We start from the raw sequence: 20,037 nt of genomic DNA on the forward strand, positions 1-20,037 counted from the left end.
AGTAATTCTGATTTTTCCACGTAGACTTGGGTTTATTAAATGTTATAATAAGTAATTTGTTCTTCATGCTTGGAAGGATTTAATTTTTTTGTACAGTATGCCATTGAAAATAGCATTTCTATCAAGGTCCTGAATGTTAACTTTTATGTTGTTAGCAACCAGTAATATTTCTCTTTTTTTTTTTTTTTAATTTATTTGTAGATCTAACAGCTTTAATGCAGATAGAAACACAGGTAAGATTCTTGTATTTCTTTCCTTTAGTTTTATAAATCAGAAGAATTATGTTGAGTAAAGAAATAAGTGCTTTCTTTATTTTTATAATGAATGAGACTCTGCAAAGTATGAAAAAACTGGAGGCCCTGTTATGATGTAGCATTGATGCTTGGTTATCCAAACATAAGGTCTCCTTTGAGAATCTGCTGGTAGTGTGAATAGTCCAAAGAATTGTAGCACTTTGATTGATAAAGGTAAAAAAAATAAAACAAGCTTCACAACTCAGACAAGTATTAATTTCATCAGAGGTTTAGAGTTAAAGAGAGAAGATTAAAAGCAGTATTGACATTTTCTATCTGCAAGTTTCTCCACAGTGAAAAGAACACAAGTGAAACCTGTGTGACATTGTGTGGCGTTCCTGTAGTTGACTGGATTTCTCCTTTGCGGGGAAGTGGAGGGCAGTACTGTATTATCTTTGCTCCTCAGCATTCTGATAGGAGGATATGTAGGCAAATAAATTTGTTATCTTTTTCATCTGAAATAATTTTGTATGAGAAGAGATAACCAAAACAAAAATCCGATTATTTGAATTCTCTGTAAATAGAAATGTCAAGACTTTTTTTTTTTTTTGGTGATTGTTCTACTAAAACTGTTTCTGGATATTTTTCCCCTTTTATCTAGTAAACATGTATCTGCTTCTGGGCTGCTGAGAGTCTGAGTTGTGTCATTTTTCTTTTTATTTAGATAAATTTAACTACACGTTGTGGAAAGGACAGCTTTTAAATAAAGGAAAGCTTTTGTGTTATATTTCTCTGAGGTCAGCCACTCGCGCTTTTTTGCCTATCAAGCTGTAAGTATGTTGTGTTGTAAGAAAGGAGCAATTAGTTGCTAATTATTCAGTTCTTACATTTAAATTGTGTTTGTCTTACATTTAACTTTTACTTTGATCCATAAGAACTTAAATGTTAATACTAATTTGTTTTTTAAAAAAAGATTGATTTGATAACTTGGAAACTTGGGTTAAAAAAAGCTCTCTGCTTTTCTGTCTTGATTTGCAGATAGGCTAAATAGTTATATTTACATTTAAATGTACATTGAAATTTAAATGTAAATTAGTTATATTTACAGTTATATTTACATAGTTACGTGCATGGCACGAATCTTTTTCTTAGTGATTTAAATATTAAAAGTGATTTTTCAAAGTTTTGTCCTATGGAGATACATTTTTTATTTAGCAATTTGAACATGATAGACTTAAAAGTTAACACTTCTTGAAAACATTTTGATGTGGTCAGTTTAGTTAAAATTTGTAGACTGTTTTGAGTCCTTTGCAATATAAGTCGGAATAGAAAGATTTAAAATGATATTTTGCTACACCACAGTAAATGTTATGGGCCCTCATAAATGGTAGAAGAGCAATTTAACTGTTCATACATGAATTGCCTTTAATAAAATTACAACTTTTTATCCTTTGTGGCTGGTAAAATTGGTATTAGCTTCTGGCTTAAAGAAAGAAGGTTGGTAATATTGCTGGGCTATTTAGCTACCCGTATATACATGTGAACTTCACATATCAAATATCAAGTATGATATTAATAAATATACTCATCTGTATTCCATCCAGATATATGTGTCTGAGAGAGAGAGAGAGTGATTGAGAGAGAACATTACTAGAGTTAAAAATACAGATAAGGCAAATAAGCCTTTTCAATTTTCTTTCAGTCCTGAGAAGTTAGATGTTGAAACAGTTATGAGTATGGATCAACTGAAACAGAAAATCCCTCCAGCGCTATTTTATAAGGAAACTTACTTTGGTCCAAATGAAGGTAGAGCAATTTAATTTTATTACAATATATAAGAAGACTTGATTTTGAATACTAACTGTGTATTTTTTCTTATGTCAGTTTTGAAGAATGGAATGTATTGCAGCCTTTATGAAGTTGTAGAAAAGACAAGGATTGGAAGTAACATGGAGAGTTTGCTGCAGAAACTAGAGAAGGAGAAACTTGTGAGTTAAAGGTTTTCAGATGTTCCTTCTTCCTAAGAAACGTGCATATTAATAAGTGATTATAGTAACATTTCAGTTTATTTCATTTTTGCTTCTGAAAATACCACGAAGTCTCTGTTGTTGCCATTTGGTTAAAAGTGTTATGGTCTTTTGGTGCTTTTCTATTTTAGCCATGACACTAGATCCTCTTACAGTCTTTTCCATGAAGTATCTTGATTGTGTTTTGTGACTGTGATATTCAGCAAGTACTTATTATCCCATTTTTATGCAGGGTATATAGTTTGGTAAAGAGTGAGACAGGAGACTATTTTCCTGGATTATGTGGTGAATGGAGTTACTCGTTTGTTCCAATAGAGACTGCCATGTTTGAAGATTCACAAAGAACAAGGCCCTTGATGAGGTTGAAAGTATAAAGATAGTAGAGGGTAAAGTGGTAGAAAATAGGGCTAGAAAAGTGTGTAGGGGGCTGTGTTGTGCTCAAATGTTTGTACATTTGGACTTGATAGAAATAGATTTTAAAGAATGGGATGAGGTTTTGATTATGTGTGTAATGTGATCAGAGCTGTGTTTTGAAAATTTACTTTGGTTTCTCTGTAGAGAATGAATTGAGAGGGGAAATGAGGTAGGAAACTACCATTTAGAGTAATGGTAGGTGTGATGAAAAAGGATAATGAAGAGATCGATTTAAGGGATATTTACTAGGTAGTACCTAATTTAGTGCATATTGAATATATTGAGTTTCGGTGAAGGGATTACTAGTTCAGGCATCACTGTGATGGATTCAGGAATGAATCGAAAATGGTTATGTGATGCTATTATGTATAGGTTAGTTGAAGGCGAGGAGATGATTGCCGGAAAGAGTGGCTCTTCCATGATTTCTGTTAACATGAGGTAGGTGAGCTTGTGTTCAAATGTTTAAGGGACATTCCAATAGCGAGGAATAGAGGTTTTTTTTGCACAAGTATGCTGTTTAATACAAAGTTTTCAGCAGTTGTCTTTTTACTCCTCATTTTTTGAGCCTTGGTTTCCCAGTAGTCAAATGGAGAGTTGTAACAGTGATTTTTTTTTTTAAAGTTGACTTTAGTATAAGAAAAAATATGAGAGAAATGTTCCTAAATTTGAATATTGTCTCTGATATGAATATTTTGAGTCTCTTGGTGTACATATACAGGGTAATTTTCTCTCAGGTATACATTTAGTATATTAGATTTATTATTTAGAAGTAGAATTACTGAATCATAACATATGACTGACTTTACAAAATCATTTTAAGTGGTTGTACCAGTTTATACCCTCAGTACCAAGTTCCCGTTAACTCACATCATATTAATTACTTGATATAGTCAGACTTTAAATGTCTTTTAATGTTCTGTTGCCAATTTTTCCTTTTCAATGTCTTATGGTTTTTAGTGTGGTTTATTTACAGTATTGTGCTAGTTTCAGTTATATAGCATAGTGATTCAGTATTTTTGCAGATGATATTCCAACAGAGTGGCTTGTGTTTTCTTATTAATTTGAGGAGTTGCATATTTATTTTGGGAACTGATACTCGGCTGTGTGCTGTGATTTTTTTTTTCATAGTTTATACTTGCCTTTCTGCTTTATTCACAGTGTTTTTCAGAGAACAGATGTTCATAACTGTAATGTAATTGAATTTGTCTGTCTAAATGTTAAGTACTGTTAGTGACTTGTTTAAGAAATCTTTCCTTGCTTCTAGATCTTATAGATAGTATCCTATATTTTTTTGAATGTGTTAAGATTTTTTCCTTTGGCACTTAGCTTTTTTCCTTAATATATGTGTATTTTATTGAAGTGTAGTTGACTTATGGTGTTCCAGGAGCACAGCCCGGTGATTCAGTTATACATATACACATATTATTTTTGAAATTATTTTCCATTATAGGTTTTTATAAGATACTGACTGTAGTTCCCTGTGCTATACATTAAACCTTTGTTGCTTGTTGCATATCTGTTTTTTTTATTAGATATCTAGCATTCTATTCATACTAAGTCAAACAAGTAGAATCAAAATGTCATAAATTTTTTGTTAGGCAAAAATTCTTAAATTTTCTTGAATATATATATATTATACATATTATTTATATACTTGTATACAGAAGTTTTTCTACTACACTTGATAAAGGCTTGAGAAAGAACATCAAGAAAAGGTGGGGGGGAATTGGAAAACATAAACTAAATGAAATGGGAACACTGAATATGAAATAGAGAAAGTGAAACTGGTAAAAAGTAAAAGATAATCATATAGTCCAGGTGTTTTTAAACATAACTGCTCATTAGAAACATATCTGGAGGAAAAAAAGCAATACTTGGGCATTTGTGTTTTTCAAAAAATTCCAAGATAATTCTGATATGCATCTGACACATAACTTTAAAAAAAATCTATGTATATGTATTTTTTTTTAACTTTTGTGTGATACAACACACAAAAGGATTCCAGTCTCATTTTTTCCCCCCCAATATGAATCTAACAAGTTGTTCCTGAACCATTTACTAAATAGTCTATCCTCTCTCCACTAAGAAGTCTTGATTATCAGGTAGGGCAAATTGCCCACTTTTTTCATTGCTTTCGGAGTGTTTTGCTATTTGAGATTGAGCTTTTTTTTTCTTTCCCTCCAAATTTAAAAATCAGTTTACTTTTTAAAAAAAATCTTAGAATAAGCTTGTTGGTTTCTCATCTCTTCCCCCACAAAAAAAAATCCCCATTGGAATTTAAAAATTGGAATTGTATTAAGTCTGTAGGTCAAATTCAAGAGGATTGACATCTTTGTGATATGGTGTTATCCATGAACAAAGACCATATGGTCTTATCTTCTCTCTTAAGGGTATTCTTTTAACAGAATTTTATAATTTTCTGAATACAAGTCTCGCTCATTTTTCGTTTTATCACCATTTTGCTTTTTTGATGCTGTTGTAAGTAGTATTTTCCATTTCAGTATATTTTATTGTGTATTTAGAAATGTAATTGATATTTATGTACAAAAATAATATTTATGTCAGATCAGTATATGAAATTTGAATAATTTGTTAATTTTTGTTATTCTTTGGGATTGCTCTTTATGTTTCATTTTCCAGGAGCACCATTTTTTTTCCCTCTCTAATCTAGGATCTCTAGTATGATGTTGAATAGAAGTGTTTACTGTAGGCATTCTTATCATCTTGATCTTCAGAAGAACGCTTCTAACATTAACCATTAGGTTGGAACTTTGCAGTAGGTTTTTCAGTTACCTTTATTAATGTTTTTCCTTCTTTATTTTTTAGCCTTTAGTGGGTTTTTAATTTTATTGAATTCTTCTATATTTATTTATTGAGATGGTTACATGGTGTATTAGAGTTACACCAGAGGAACAGAACTGATAGGATATACAGTGGATACTTTTAACAACTTTGGTTTAAACTATGCAAGTCTATTTGTGTGCAAATTTTTTCATTAAATATATACTGTGGTACTACATCATCCATGGTTGCTTGGATCTGCAGATGCAGAACCGTGGACTTGGAGGGCCAACTATAAAGTCATATGCATATTTTTCAACTGCATGGTTTCCCCTAACCCCCACATTGTTCAGGTGTCAACTGTATTCAGATAGAAAGAGATTTATTATAAAGCATTGGCTTTCACAGTTATGGAGGCTGAAAAGTTTCAAGGTTTGTAGTTGGTAAGCTGAAGACCCAGGAGAACTGATGTCATAGTTTACAGTCTGAATCCAAGTGTTTCAGAACCAGGAGATCTGACAGTTTCAGTCTAGGGACTGGCAAGCTTGAGGCCAGGAAGAGCTAATATTTCAAATGTAGGAGAAAAACCAGTGTCCCACCTCAAAGGCAGGCAGGCAGGCAGGCAAGAAGAATTTCCTCTTATTCCAGGAAGGGTTAGCATTTTTGTTCTAATCAGACATGCAACTGATGAGACTCACCCACATTGGAGAGGGCAACCTGCTTTATTCTCTGTGTACCTTTCTGTACAGTTAACCCATCCCAAAATATCCTCAGAAACACCCAGAATGATGTTTGACCAAATATTTGGACACCTTGTGGCCCAGTGAAGTTGACACATAAAATTTATTGTCACACATAGTATTTATTGTATAAACTTAATAAGATGCATTTATCTATTTTCAGTGTTAAAAAATATTCCTGTGCTTCTGGTTTAGAATACCATCCCCTCCTCTTGAAAAATACTTGACTTATTGTGTGAATGTTTTGTTTAGGAGTTTCGTACCTGTGACGATGCGTGAGATCTGCCTACAATTTTTCTTTCTTATATTCTCCTGATCTAGTTTTTGTAGCAAGGTTATGTAACTTCCTAGAATTGTAGGTAGTGTTTCCTCATTTTGCAAAAAATGGATGTATATATAATGAGAAGAGTCTAATCCTTTGGATGTTGGGTGGCACATAACTGTAAAACTGTGTAAAATGTTTATGGGTTTATGATTCAGGTTTTTTTTTAATAGAAAATTCAGGTTTTCTATTTCTTCTTGGGTCAACTTGGGTATATTATGGTTTTATTTATTTTTAGGAAATGGTTGATTTCTATTTTTAGAAAATGTACCAAGTGAGGATTATTTTTATAGTGTTTTTAATAGATACTGTGAGCATTTTTACAAATAGTGTTTTATTATGCTATCTCTTACTAGTACTTTTCACCAAAGGTTTGTTGCCTTTATTCATATGAAGAACCAAATTTTGGTTTTGATCCTCCGTTGTACCTTTGTTTTCCTGGTCTATTAATTTCAACTATTAGTTTTAGTCTACTTGGGAGGGGTGTTGCTATTTAGTTTTTACTGACTTCTTACATAAGATAAAATGGTCAATGAACTTTGAGTTCCAGGTACTTTTTTAGTTACTTTCCACATGTTTTAATATGTAGTGTTTTCATTGTTATTCAGTTCTAACTGTTTTTTAAAGTTTCCATTATGACTTCCAGTTTGTCACGTGATGTAGAGGTATATTTTTAAATTTTCAAATGTATGTGAATACATTTTTTTCTTTGAATTGCATTGAAATCAAGATATGTAATTATTTGAAATTTTTTTGAGATTTGACTTTATAAAACTCTGTTCAGTTTTGTATGTGTCCAGTCTGGATTTGAGAAAAATGTGTATTATTTAATTGTTAAATCCTAGGGGCACAATTCAGGTTGACAGCTGTTTTCCCTTAGCACTTTGACTGTATATGCTACAAGGTCTTCTGGCTTCTATTTTTGTTGAGAGATCCAGGTGTAGTCTGATGATGGTTTCTTTGTAGGTCATTGTTTTTTTCTGGTTGCTTTTTAAATTCTTTCTTTGTCTTTGATGTTCTACAGTTACATTAAATATATCTAGGTGTAGATTTCTTATTTATCCAGCTTGATGTATATTTTTTCATGTTTATAGATTTATATCTTTATTTCTAATAACTAAGAATGTTTTAGTCATTAGCTCTCAGATTATACTTCTCCTTCTTTCTCTTTTGATTGACTTCTTAGGACTCTGAAGCATCATTCTATTCTCCCTGTCTGTCTTGTGTTTTTTGCCTTATTTGTACTACATTTTTAGTCATTTCATCATAGGTATATTCTATATTGCAAATTCTGTCTTTAGCTGTGTCTTATTTGCTGTTTAATCAATTCATTATGTTTCTAATTTCACAGAATTTATTTTTAATTTCTAAAAGCTATCTTAGGTTCTTTTTGAGGTCTACCTTTTTCTTTTTTCTTTTTTCAACAGATTCTTGTTAATTCTTTCCGAAAGATTTATTATGTCAGAGACTCTTCTAGGAGGTAGAGATTATATTCTGATGTTCCCTTAGTTATGTTTCTTAATCGACTCACCATTTTAAAATATACAATTAAGTGATTTTTAATAAATTTGCAATGTTATGCAACCATTGCCACTATCTTACTTCAGAATATTTTCATCACCCCCAAAAGAAACTTCCTATTTACTAAGCATTCACTCCATGTTCTTCCCTCTCCCACCCTCTCCCGCCGCAACCAATCTCTGGCAACTAGTAATCTACTTCTGTCTTTATGGTTTTTATATTGTGGACATTTTATATAAATGTGATCGAGTAATACGTGGCCTTAGTGCCTTCTTTCACTTAGCATAATACTCTTAGGATTCATCCTCATTATAATATGTATCAATACTTCATTTCCTTTATTTTACTCTGTGGATAATACCACATTCTGTTTGTCCATTCATCAGTTGTTTCCACTCTTTAGCTATTAAGAATATTGTTGCTGTGAAATGTGTATGCCAGTTTCTGTGTGAACATGTTTTCTGCTACAGTATTTCTTTAAACATTTCATACATGTTATTTTATATGTTTTATCTGATGATTCCAATCTGCAGTCCTTATGTATTTGAGTCTGTTGTCTTTGCTGAATCTCACTTAGGGTATGTTATTTTTCAGAAGCTTGACAATTTAAGATTCTGAGCTTAATATTTTATATTTTTAATACTCTTTGTTTTCATTCCTGTAACATTATCTGGAAAGCCAAAATGTCAGTAGTAGAATCTGGTAATATAAATCCACAGACTGGGTTAATAATGTTTTCTGAGGGAGGAGGAAGCAGTAAGGTGTAATAAATAGAGGCATCAGTACAGAATTCACAGGTGCTTCCTTTTCTGCAGGATTGAAAAGTGTTTGGTTTGACGCTACAGATGTTATTGCTGGCGCTTCTGTCTGCCTGAGTAGTTTCTGGGTGTAGATTCCCTGTGCTTCGTGCGTCTCGGGGGACATTGAGTCCCTTCAGGGAACTAGAGCCTTTAGGCCACTAAGCCAGTGGGGGTTAAAAGAAAAAAAACCCTTGGCATTTGCAGTGGATGAGAAGTTAAATAAATCTAATTATGTTTTTTCTCAGCAACCACAAAACATGAAGCTGTTACTCATATCTCCCAGTTTTCTGTTCTCACAAACCAAGAGTTTGGGCAAAATGTTAAAGGGATATGATACATAAAACATTTTAAGGTTTTAAATCTGAAACAGACGAGCACCCGGGGCAACCAGGTCCGGAGCGGGTGGCGAGGGGTTGCCCACACAAGTGGGGCGACGCCCGCAGGACTCCGAGCTGGCCTCGGGGGTGGGGAGAGACCAACAGCCCCCACCGAGGGAGGCCGCGGCCGCCAGGGCGAGGTGGCTGCGTGGGGGCGGTAACGGGAGAGGGGCCCGAGGTAGGAAAGGGGGGGGTGGGGATGGGGAGGGCGGGGTCGGCTGCCCCCCAAGGCTTTACAAAGCTGCGCACAACCCCGGGCTGTGGTCGGCAAGAGCGTGAGCCGCCACTGCCGAGGTGCCTCCAGCGTCCCCAGGTTGTGTAACTAGCCAGAAACACACGATAGAGTCCTCTTTCAGCAAGTATTCTTGGTTAAGTCTTGAAAATGGAATTGGAGCTTGTTTTTCCCCTTTGTATGGAAGTGAAGGAGGAGACGTCAAAATTCGACTCTGGTGGGACTCGAAACCACAACATTTGAATAACCACACCCCGGCAAGAATTCCAATGCACTATCCATTGTGCCACAGAGCGAACTAAAATGGACTGGAATGGGTGAACTTGACTCAGATGACCATTATATCTACTACTGTGGGCAAGAATCCCTTAGAAGAAATGGAGTAGCCATCATAGTCAACAAGACAGTCTGAAATGCAGTACTTGGATGCAATCGAAAAACAACAGATTTATCTCTGTTCGTTTCTAAATCTGAAACAAATTTTGCAGATGTGTTGTCCACTGTACTTTTGGGTTTTCAAGCAGTGCTTTTATTAAATGGTAGCATAATCACTTTAGCCCTTTAGTGGTTCTTACACAGACTTAGTTTACTGGAGTTGTGTCATGGAAATTTACGTAGCACAAGTTTTCTTCCAGAATCCAGAGTCCCTTTGCATTCTGCTGCCATACTCAGTTCTTCCTTTACTGAGTATACCCTTTCTTTAATCCAAAAAATACTGTGAACTATTGCAGTAGTTGGTGAACTGAGTTCTTCTCATTATGTTGTTTTTTTTCCTCCAGTGCTATCAAGTTTTCTCTATTTTTTACGGAAACACTTCAGCTCATAAGGGTATACTCTCCAGGGCATTTCTGGCTAACTTGGCATTTTTGTCTTACAATCTCGCCCTTGATCTTTCTTTCTAGATTTGTCTTAATGTTTCTCCTAGTCTCTACTTACCCTTTGCTAGTTGTAAGTACTCTGATGCCTGCAAATTGTCCATCATGTTGTAACTCTGCCTTTCCTCGTGATGTTGCCTCTATTGAAATTTCTTTCCCACAATCTTAGGCCCTTGGCAATGTACCCATCCTTTGAACTCCACCTCCCATACACTCTAAATATGTTTTCCCTTTCTGTTGCTTTGTAAAACTTCTGAAGACCTTTCCTGTCTATCTAATTATTGATATTTCTTGTGTTACTTTCACCACCCAGTTAAAAACTTCTTTTGATCAAGGATCTTGTGCTGCTTGTCTCACTTTATCTCTGGTAAGGCAGGATTACTTTACATGTGAAAGATGTTCATTAAATATGTGAAGAAATAGATTATAGCAACACTTTGCATTTGAAATTAGCCTGAACTCTTGAAAGGCAGCAATTTGATCCTACTTGTTTCATGTCTCCAATATGTAGCACGCCACCTTGGCAGTTTTTAACATGGCTTCTGAATTGCTGAGGAAAATATTTGAAGTTTTAGTTTTTGTTTGGTTCTATTAGTTTCAAGGAAAAACCAGCTAATTGATTTAGCAGTTACTTAGAATTCTTTCAGTAATATTTTCTCATTAAAACTGTGAAAACTTAAGGAATTCTTAATTAGTTGGAATCCGGTTTACAGAGTATTGGTAGGGTTTTTCTCTAATTCAGTAGCAGTACTTTTCCTTAAAAAGATAAAAACTTTTTGCTTTCCTTGCAATTAGTAGGAACTGCTTGCTATGTTTCTGCCTTCTGGTGAATAATAAAGCAGATTCAACTTTTTCCTTCTTCCAAAAATGCAGGTTCTTGTTAAACCTTTGGGAGACCGAGGATACCTTTTTCTTCTCTCTCCTTATCAAATGGTTCCTCCATATGGTAGGTGATCTCTTTAATTTTTTATGATTTTCCTTTAACTTTTTCAAAGTTAATACATATTGCTAATGAATTTCTGTTTTTTTTTTTAGAACATCAAACTGCTAAGCCTCGAGTCTTACATGCTTTGTTTCTATTTCAAGAACCTAGAGGAATAGTTCCTTGTAAGTTCATTGGCTATCTAAATCTAGTTACATATAGATAACTGCATTTTAGTGCAAATTTTCAGGTTAACTCAGTAAGCATTTTGACTTTCTTACACCATGTTTTGGGAAATAATGGAGATATTAAGAGGTATTAACAATATAAAACACAAATTATATGACTTTTTTTTTTCTAACAATAAAAAATTATTTTGGTTTTTATCAGTGTTTTCACTAAACATTGATTGAAATTGTTACAGTAATATAGCTTAGGTTTTCAGGATTTCTAAGATTTTTTTTTAAGCTTAGTTCATTTTTGCATTCAAATTTTAGTAACGTTAAGTGTATCATGCACTAGGTTACATATTGGACCATTCAAAATTAAGAAGAATCTTCACACTGTTTTAGAGAAATTTTTCTAGTCACCATTTCTAATGGTGTATTAATAATGCTGTGTTAAGGTAAAGTTCTCACTGTTAGATTAAAAGTGAGATTCATGGAAGTTTCCTGGCAGTTCACTTGTCAGGACTCTGTTTTCACTCCTGAGGAGCCGGATTCAGTCCCTGATAGGGGACCCAAGATCCTTCAAGACCTGGGGCATATGGCAAACAAAAGAAGAGAGGGATTCTCAATTGTAGCAATTCAGTGCCTGCCTGTCTGCTTATGGGGATAGAGTTCATGTAAAGTTAAGTCTGTTATGTTAAAACAGGAAGGAGTGACGTCATGGTCATTTGCAGGACTGTCTTTCTTGGAACCTCAGATTTTACCCTTTTTCTCCGTTTCTCTGTGTATTTTGCTTGCCAGTAGTTGATGCCTAGGGACATGACAAGGATCTTCAAAGGGCAGGTGTTCTTCCCTTTAAAAATAATATTCCGTAATTTTCATGTTCTAGTGTCTTATTGGCCCATTTTATGCTCCTGGGCTTAGAGGCATGCTATTTGTGTATTCTTGTTAACATATCTATGTTAGGATACATATGAACTTCCCTGATAGCTCAGTTGGTAAATAATCCACCTGCCATGCAGGAGACCCCAATTCGATTCCTGGGTCAGGAAAATCCCTTGGAGAAGGGATAGGCTACCTGCTCCAGTATACTTGGACTTCCCTTGTGGTTCAGCTGCTAAAGAACCCACCCGCAATGCGGGAGACCTGGGTTTGAGTCCCTGGGTTGGGGAGATCCCCTGGAGAAGGGAAAGGCTCCCCACTCCAGTATTCTGGCGTAGAGAATTCCGTGGACTGTATAGTCGATGGGGTTGCAAAAAGTCAGACATGACTGAGTGACTTTCACTTTCATTTTTCATTAAGGTACATACTGGTTTGGTCCACCACTAATGTATGGGTGTCGTTACACTGCTTTGACAGTATGTAGATCTGTACTTGTCTGGTTTCTTGATTACTAACATGGTTTGCTTTTTTTGTTTGTTTACAGCACAAAAAGGCTCAACCAGTGCAGCACCTCAGGAGAAACATGAGAGCATGTCAGATGTGTTAAAAATAACTCAGTTTTTACAGTTTGCTTTGATTCAGTGTCGAAAGGAATTCAAAAATATAAATACTATAAATTTTCATTCTGTTGTTGAGAAGTATGTAAGTGAATTTTTTAAGAGAGGTTTTGGTTCAGGTAAACGAGAGTTTATCATGTTTCCATATGATTCACGATTAGATGATAAAAAATTCTTATATTCAGCTCCAAAAAATAAATCCCATATTGATAATTGTTTGCATACCTATATTTTTCGACCTGAAATGTATCAGTTACCTATTTATAAATTAAAAGAGCTATTTGAAGAAAATAGAAAACTTCAACAGTTTAGTCCACTTTCAGATTATGAAGGCCAAGAAGAAGAAGTGAATGGTACAAAAATGAAATTTGGAAAACGAAATAACTCAAGGGGTGAAACTGTTTTATCTGGAAAGCAGAAGTCATCTCACTCTTTGGATTATGATAAGGACAGAGTCAAAGAATTAATTAATTTAATTCAGTGTAAGAAAAAAAATGTGGGTGGGGATTCAGACACAGAAGATACGAGAAGCAAAACTGTCTTGAAGAGGAAGCTTGAGGATCTACCTGAAAATACGAGAAAGCTCGCCAAAACCAGTAATTTATCTGAAAATTGCCAACTGTATGAAGGTAAAATATCAGAATTGCTTTTATATAGTGTAAAAGTAACAACCAAAAACATAGTTAAGTAGTTTCTATCTTTTCTCCTCATAACAAGGGTTTGCAAATTACAGCTTGAGAGCCAATCCAGCCAGTCCCTGTTTTTCTAAAGGAGATTTTATAGGAATACAGCCATACCTATTTGTTTATGTGTATTTAGCTGCTTTTACACCATAATGGCACAGTTTGAGACAGATTGTATGGTCCCCAAAGCCTAAAATATTTACTCTCTGATCCTTTACAGAAAATATTTGCCAGTTCTTGTCTTTCTATATCAGATTTCTGAATTGTGTCACTTGAGGCTAAAATAAGAAAATAAAGTATGTTCAGCTATCACCTTCCTAATTGGAGCTGCTTCCCTTTAATTATTTCTTTACTTTTATAATTGGAAAAGTACAAAATTGAATATTGAGTTCTTTTAGAATGTTCATTAATGAAAAGAGCCTTCTGAGCTTTAAAAAATTTCTTAGATGCACACTCTTTTTCCCATCCTAGGAGTCCAGTAATTTGTTTGGGTTTTTATTTTTTCTATTTTTGTTGTTTTTAGGTGACAGAAAAAGACAAATTCTTCTCTTAAATGTTTCAGTATTACTAGTAATTTAAAGGATCTTTTCATCTAGATATTTAACACTGCTAGTCTATCAGCATGAAATGTGTTCCTTTGCATTCAGTACATTTTGTACTGCTGCTATTTTTGTTAATTACAGTAGATCTGACTGTCCTCCTCCTGTTTCTTACTAAGCAGCTTCACTCACGTGTTTTCTAATTCAGGATGTCTCGGAACTGACTGGGTTAGTGCCCGTATTATATTGTTCTCTAATCAGTCTGTAACCTCAGTCACTTTTCACTCCTCTGTGCTCCTTTACTTTCTCTCTTCCTCCACTATTCAGTTTAAGATTAAATGATTTAAATTTGAATTGATTGAAATAGAAATTCATTTCCTGTATTATATACCAGCTACATTTCACCACCAACACTGTTGTTCTGAACAGCACAGGTGGAGGACATTTCGTCACTGCAGAAAGTTCTTTTTGACAGTGCTGTTCTTTTCAGAACTTTCATGGTTTTTTCTTCACTTGATCTGTTTTCTCTCTTTCTAGTGTTTCATCCTTGACCCTGTACTGGGTGGCCTTCCTTGCTTCTAACGCTAAGTTCATTTCTTTTTTTTTTAATTTTTTTTATTTTTTACTTTTTATTAACGCTAATTTCAGTATCATGTTCTTCTCAGTATTGTTTTACTAATTTGCGAACCGTCTCAGCTTCTGTATTTGCCTTTCAAGGCTTTGTTATAGCCTGGCCTTGTCCAGCCTGAGTAGCCCTGTTTCCCACTCTCCCCAACAGACACTCTTCTCTGAATACGTAATGGTCAGCCTGGTACTTTTTTATTTTCCCACAAAGCATCTTTCATTTCTTTCAATCCTTGTGTCTTTGCAGTTGCGATCCCTCCTTAGCTTTCTGGCTGTTCTGTTCCTTGATACTTTTCATCGCCTTTCCCTTCTGCTGGTTTTCTGCTCTGTTCTGAACCTGATGGTGTTTACTGATCCATACTGTCTATCATTACTGTTGACTTCTCTCTTGAGAGTTAAGTGCTTGCTGTTTGCTAGCTGCTTTATGTGTGTAGACTCATTTAGCTCTTGATTGGTAGACATTATTATCCTTATTTTACAGGTAAAGAAAACCATCTTAGAAGTTAAATAATTTTATCTAAAGTTACGTAGTTCACTGATCCATGTTTGAAGTCACTTTCGACTGACTGTTAAGCGTCATTCCTATTTCCTAGCAGTGAACACATAATGGGCAAGATAGTTAAAATTTGGCACCATTTTAGCAGATAAGTGGCTAATTTGTAGATGTGGAAAAATACTTGGGGAAACCAGGCTTTATCAAAAATTAAAATGGTGGGAAAGCCATGCTAGTTATAGTGGACCAACGGAGAAACAGGGAAGGGGGGCTGGGGAGACGGATAGAATGGTTAAAGCAGAACTAGTGACATCAGACGGGCATGGCTAGGCATTCCTCACTTGTGTTCATTTATAGTCATTTTGCACACTTTATTTCTGATTCTGAAAGTAAAGATTTAAAAGTAGGATTCTAACTTTTAAAATATGCTGGTCTTGATTTGGTGGTGAGCTTACTTTATTTTTTTTAAATTTTATTTATTTGTTTATTTTTGTTTATTTATTTTTGGATGTGCTGCATCTTTCATTGCAGTGTGCAGGCTTTCTCTAGTTGCGGAAAGCAAGGGCTACTCTCTAGTTGCAGTGTGGGTCTTCTCATTGTGGTGGTTTCTCTTGTAGAGCTCAGGCCCAGGCACATGGGCTTCAGTAGTTGCAGCAGGCAGGCTTTGTAGTTGGGGCATATGGGCTTAGTTTCTCCATGGCGTGTGGGATCTTACCAGACCAGGGATCAAACACGTGTCCCCTGCTTTGGCAGGTGGATTCTTCTCCACTGTGCCACCAGGGAAGTCCTCCACTTCTTTTTCCCCTACCCCCTCTAATATCAACTTTTTAAAGTATGATTTACATACAGTGTACTCATTTAAGTACACACTTTGATCAGTTTTTTATAGCTTGTTATTCCCACTCCAACATATAGGATATTCTCATTACCTCCAAACGTTGCCTTGTCTTTCTTTGAATTTGTCTCTTTGCACTCCATTGCTGGTCTGCTTTCTGTCTCTAGATTATTTTACCTTCTCTGTAATTTCGTATAATCAGGTACAGTATGTACCCTGTTTCTCATTTTGGGGGACTGTGGTATATTATGCACTCCTAAATTGCAACATCTACCCTAGCTTTACTCTCTTTAAGTATTAAAGCACGTGAGTTTCTGAATGTCTACTCTCTTTACAAGTTTTTAAATATATTGGTGGTGCATATAACCCAGATTTATACTTGCTTGAAGCCATGTCTGATATGTTTTCTCTCCTAATAGTTTTTGTTTTTATTGTAAGATTGGTGTAGATTTCTTTGGGATGATTTTGCATCTTTTTTTTTAAATTTTATTTTGCATCTCTTAATACCTCAGCTTTGTTATGAATTAAGTAATCTAGTCATTTAAGATAAAGTTTAGGTTATAAGGTTAGTACAAAATGTTACGGGAGAGATCAAAATCAAAGTCATGGGTTTAAGTGTACTCTGCATACCTTGCTTGAACACTTTGCAAAACAGTAAGGATAGGTATTTTTCTGTTGTCAAGTATCTCGTTGATTTTTAGGATTTTGGTGGTAGAGTTTAAGGTAACTACAGTACAGTTATTTATATGTATTATCCACATTACCAACATGATATCTGAGCTCATTTCTTAATAGAATTTTCGATACATGATGAAGATAAACCTCATTAAATGGGAATTTTGACCTGTGTGCAAAATTTTAGAATCAGTCATGTTTGGAAAGTAAGGGGTGGATATACTTGTAAACTCATAACAGGTGATTTGATTGAGTTCTTGCCTATAAATGTCAAGTTATAATTAAATTTTAGGTGTATGTATCTATATATATTTATTTTTAAAAAATTTTTATGCTTGGCTTCCAAACTGTAGGAGATGGCTCTTTCTTCTTTCCTTCAGAGTCCTCACAGCCTGTTGGCTCACTTGGGCATGAAGCTGACTTGAGACGGCAGCAGCAGGATATCTCTAACTCTGGCGTTGCTGACATCCATAGGCTGTTTAATTGGCTGTCAGAAACACTAGCAAATGCACGTCATTCTGATGCATCCCTGACAGATACAGTCAACAAGGCCTTAGGATTGAGCTCTGATGATGCCTATGAAGAGATGAGGCAAAAGCATGAGTATGAGTTGAGCTCTACCCTGGATAAGAAAGAATATGAGCAGTCTACTGGTGCAAAAATCGAAAATGCACGTTTTAAGGATACTCAGAGCCCATTGCTAGACATTGATCCATCATCTTTGAAGTATCCTGTTGGTGTTTCTACCAGTGAAGTAGGCACTGACCATAAATTCCACTTGAAAGAAGTAAGCCTCTATAATTGGATTATCTTTGTTTGCTTTTGTGAATATTTGTGTGAAAGGGAGATGGTGGGTGTGCTCGTTTTTCTTTATCACAAAGAAATGATACACATTTCAGTAATAGTGTCTGTGCCGGATAGTATTTGTAAGTTATTCCTGGCTACAAAGAGATGAATGCAAGTGTTTTTCTTGCTACTGCCCATATAGTCTAAGGTTTACCATTGTGATAAAAGTCACAGCCAGACAACTTGTTTTGTCAGGAGCTGCTTGAAAGTGCTGGTCGCTCACTTGTGTTTAAGATTAGAGCATAATACCTTTATCGTGTTGATTTTACTCATTTGTAATTAGATTGAGGTTTGAGCATTTGCTGTTAAAAAAAGGTGTTCATTCTTGACTTTAAAATTAGTTGAAAAGAAAGGTATTGAATGTGTACTCTTAATTTTTAGGATCCAAATTTAATTAGTATGAATAATTTTGAAGATTGCAGTTTGTGTCCTACTGTTCACATTGAACATGGATTCCATAGACAATCTAAGTCAAATAATGTTGAAGAGACTGAAATACATTGGAAACTGATTCCAATTACAGGTAAGAACAAGTACACTGGGACTTAGGTTTGCTTGGTTTTACTTAGGGAGTAGTTTCCTGAAGGGTTTCACCTCGGAAATTCTTGGCTTATTTGGCTCTGATATCTTCAGTGTCTTATTTTGAGCATTGTGATATTCATCATTGAGTGTTGCTGTGTTCTTGGTCAGTATCTGCAAAAGAGCCTATTGAAAAGAGAAAGATTTAAAATATACTTCTTTCGAGTTGAACATGCAACTTGCAAATGAAAATTGTTGGCAGGAATTGGGTTTTTAATAAGGTGAGGTAGCTACAGAGATGAATGAGAGTCTTTGGGCAGCCAATTAAATGCTGTCTTCACAAATTACTAAACTTCACAAACTATCATCTAAGAAGTGTTGATGTTAAGGTTCATCTTTTGGAAAGAAATCAATAGAGTTCTTACTTAATATTGGGTTATTTTCAAGAAATTGGATCATTGTAGAGAATGGCCTGAAATGATTAAATGTAAATATCCCTACAAAGCTTATAGAACCTTATAAAGCTTATAGCAGGGCAAAAATAGTTTGCGAGCATGCTAAGTTGCTTCATTTATGTCCGACTCTTTGAGACCCTATGGTTGTGGGTTGCCACGCCCTCCTGTAGGGGATCTTCCCAACCCAGGGATTGAACTCATGTCTCTTAGGTCTCCTGCGTTGGCAGGCGGGTTCTTTATCACTAGTTTAGCAGATGTTGAAAGATCATTTTGCAGTGTTCTAATTTCTCTGTGCAAACACATAAACACACACACATACAGATACTATTAATATTCCAAGTTTTTATTCATCATTGTTAGCTAAGCATTTGGGGAAATATGTCCAGGGCACATGTATTCCATTCCTTGATCTTTATTTAACCTTTAAAAAGAAGACAAAAACCAATTTTTGCTCGAAAGCAGACTGGCTTATGACCTAAAAGCTACTGAGACCTCTAAGGACTCTGAAGAATTTCTAAAAACTTGATGAGTTTCTGTGGGCTTCAGCACCTTTATCTGCTTGGTACCTTATAGAGCAGGCACAAGGCCCAGAAGTGATAATAGAGCAACAGCTGGAGAAATTGGTTTGAGTTGGACAAATCGAATAAGGAAGTAGTCTGTCCAAGGTGCTTATCCTAAGGTTCCTCACTTAGACACCTTCATAGTTGGTTTCAGAGTCATTTGAAGGCACGACATCTAGGTGTTGATATTCCATCATCACCTGAAGGGGAAAGAAAGCAACTTCCCATTTCTTAATGACCCTTCAGGATTATTTTAGGTGCACGAAGGAATACTTGGATTTGTTAGCATTTGGGGTTATTGGAAAGGTGCTTTAAAAGGTTGTCACCAGTATTTGAAGAGAGTGTACAAATCTAATGGATACTTTCCCTCAGGAGGGAATGCCAGAAGCCCAGAAGACCAGCTGGGAAAACATGGTGAGAAACAAACAGCAGGTAAGAAGGCTCTCTTTGCTTTTCCTCGATGTGCCCTTCTTCAGAATTGCTACTACAGTTCTGGTCATCTGTCAGGAGGGCGTCAGTTTAAATCTGTTAATTACTGAAAATTTGGACACTACTGTATTTAAAATATTCACTCATTTATATAAAATATTCTTATATAAAGAATGTATTCAAGGGAGTCACTGAATATTCACAGATTAAATTTTTTTCTTGTACAGTAGGTTCTGTCTGATATAAGAATTTGGAAAGACCAGAATGTTTTTCTTAATCCATTTCTACAGAAGCAGTCTTCAGGTTTCTCTTAAATTAAAAAAATATGAGGAGGTGAGGCCATGTATCTTTTAGGTACATTATTCCTAGTCTTATATTTCTTTGACTGAATTCTTCTATTTGTAAAACTAATTTCTACAGATAGTAAGAGAAGTATGTACAGGTATTACTGATTAGCTTGTTGTATAGT

The 20,037-nt window shown here is 35.1% G+C and overlaps 1 protein-coding gene across 12 annotated transcripts in view; it reads left to right on the top strand.

The window, feature by feature from the left end:
- TASOR (transcription activation suppressor) overlaps positions 1-20,037 on the top strand; it is a 48,915-nt gene that overhangs the window by 15,023 nt on the left and 13,855 nt on the right. For 7 of the 12 annotated variants that reach the window (XM_065933454.1, XM_065933458.1, XM_065933456.1 and 4 more), the window contains 10 exons: positions 202-233; positions 958-1,063; positions 1,936-2,039; positions 2,118-2,221; positions 11,196-11,268; positions 11,358-11,429; positions 12,838-13,539; positions 17,140-17,546; positions 17,987-18,128; positions 19,512-19,571. In XM_065933454.1, the coding sequence (XP_065789526.1) occupies positions 202-233; positions 958-1,063; positions 1,936-2,039; positions 2,118-2,221; positions 11,196-11,268; positions 11,358-11,429; positions 12,838-13,539; positions 17,140-17,546; positions 17,987-18,128; positions 19,512-19,571 (1,802 nt within the window). Of the gene's footprint in view, positions 1-201; positions 234-957; positions 1,064-1,935; positions 2,040-2,117; positions 2,222-11,195; positions 11,269-11,357; positions 11,430-12,837; positions 13,540-17,112; positions 17,547-17,986; positions 18,129-19,511; positions 19,572-20,037 lie in introns of all 12 variants that reach the window. The other 5 variants (XM_065933452.1, XM_065933461.1, XM_065933457.1 and 2 more) reach the window with 2 other exon arrangements.

This window comes from Muntiacus reevesi, chromosome 4 (genome assembly GCF_963930625.1).
Source record: "Muntiacus reevesi chromosome 4, mMunRee1.1, whole genome shotgun sequence".
Classification (NCBI taxonomy): Eukaryota; Metazoa; Chordata; class Mammalia; order Artiodactyla; family Cervidae; genus Muntiacus; species Muntiacus reevesi.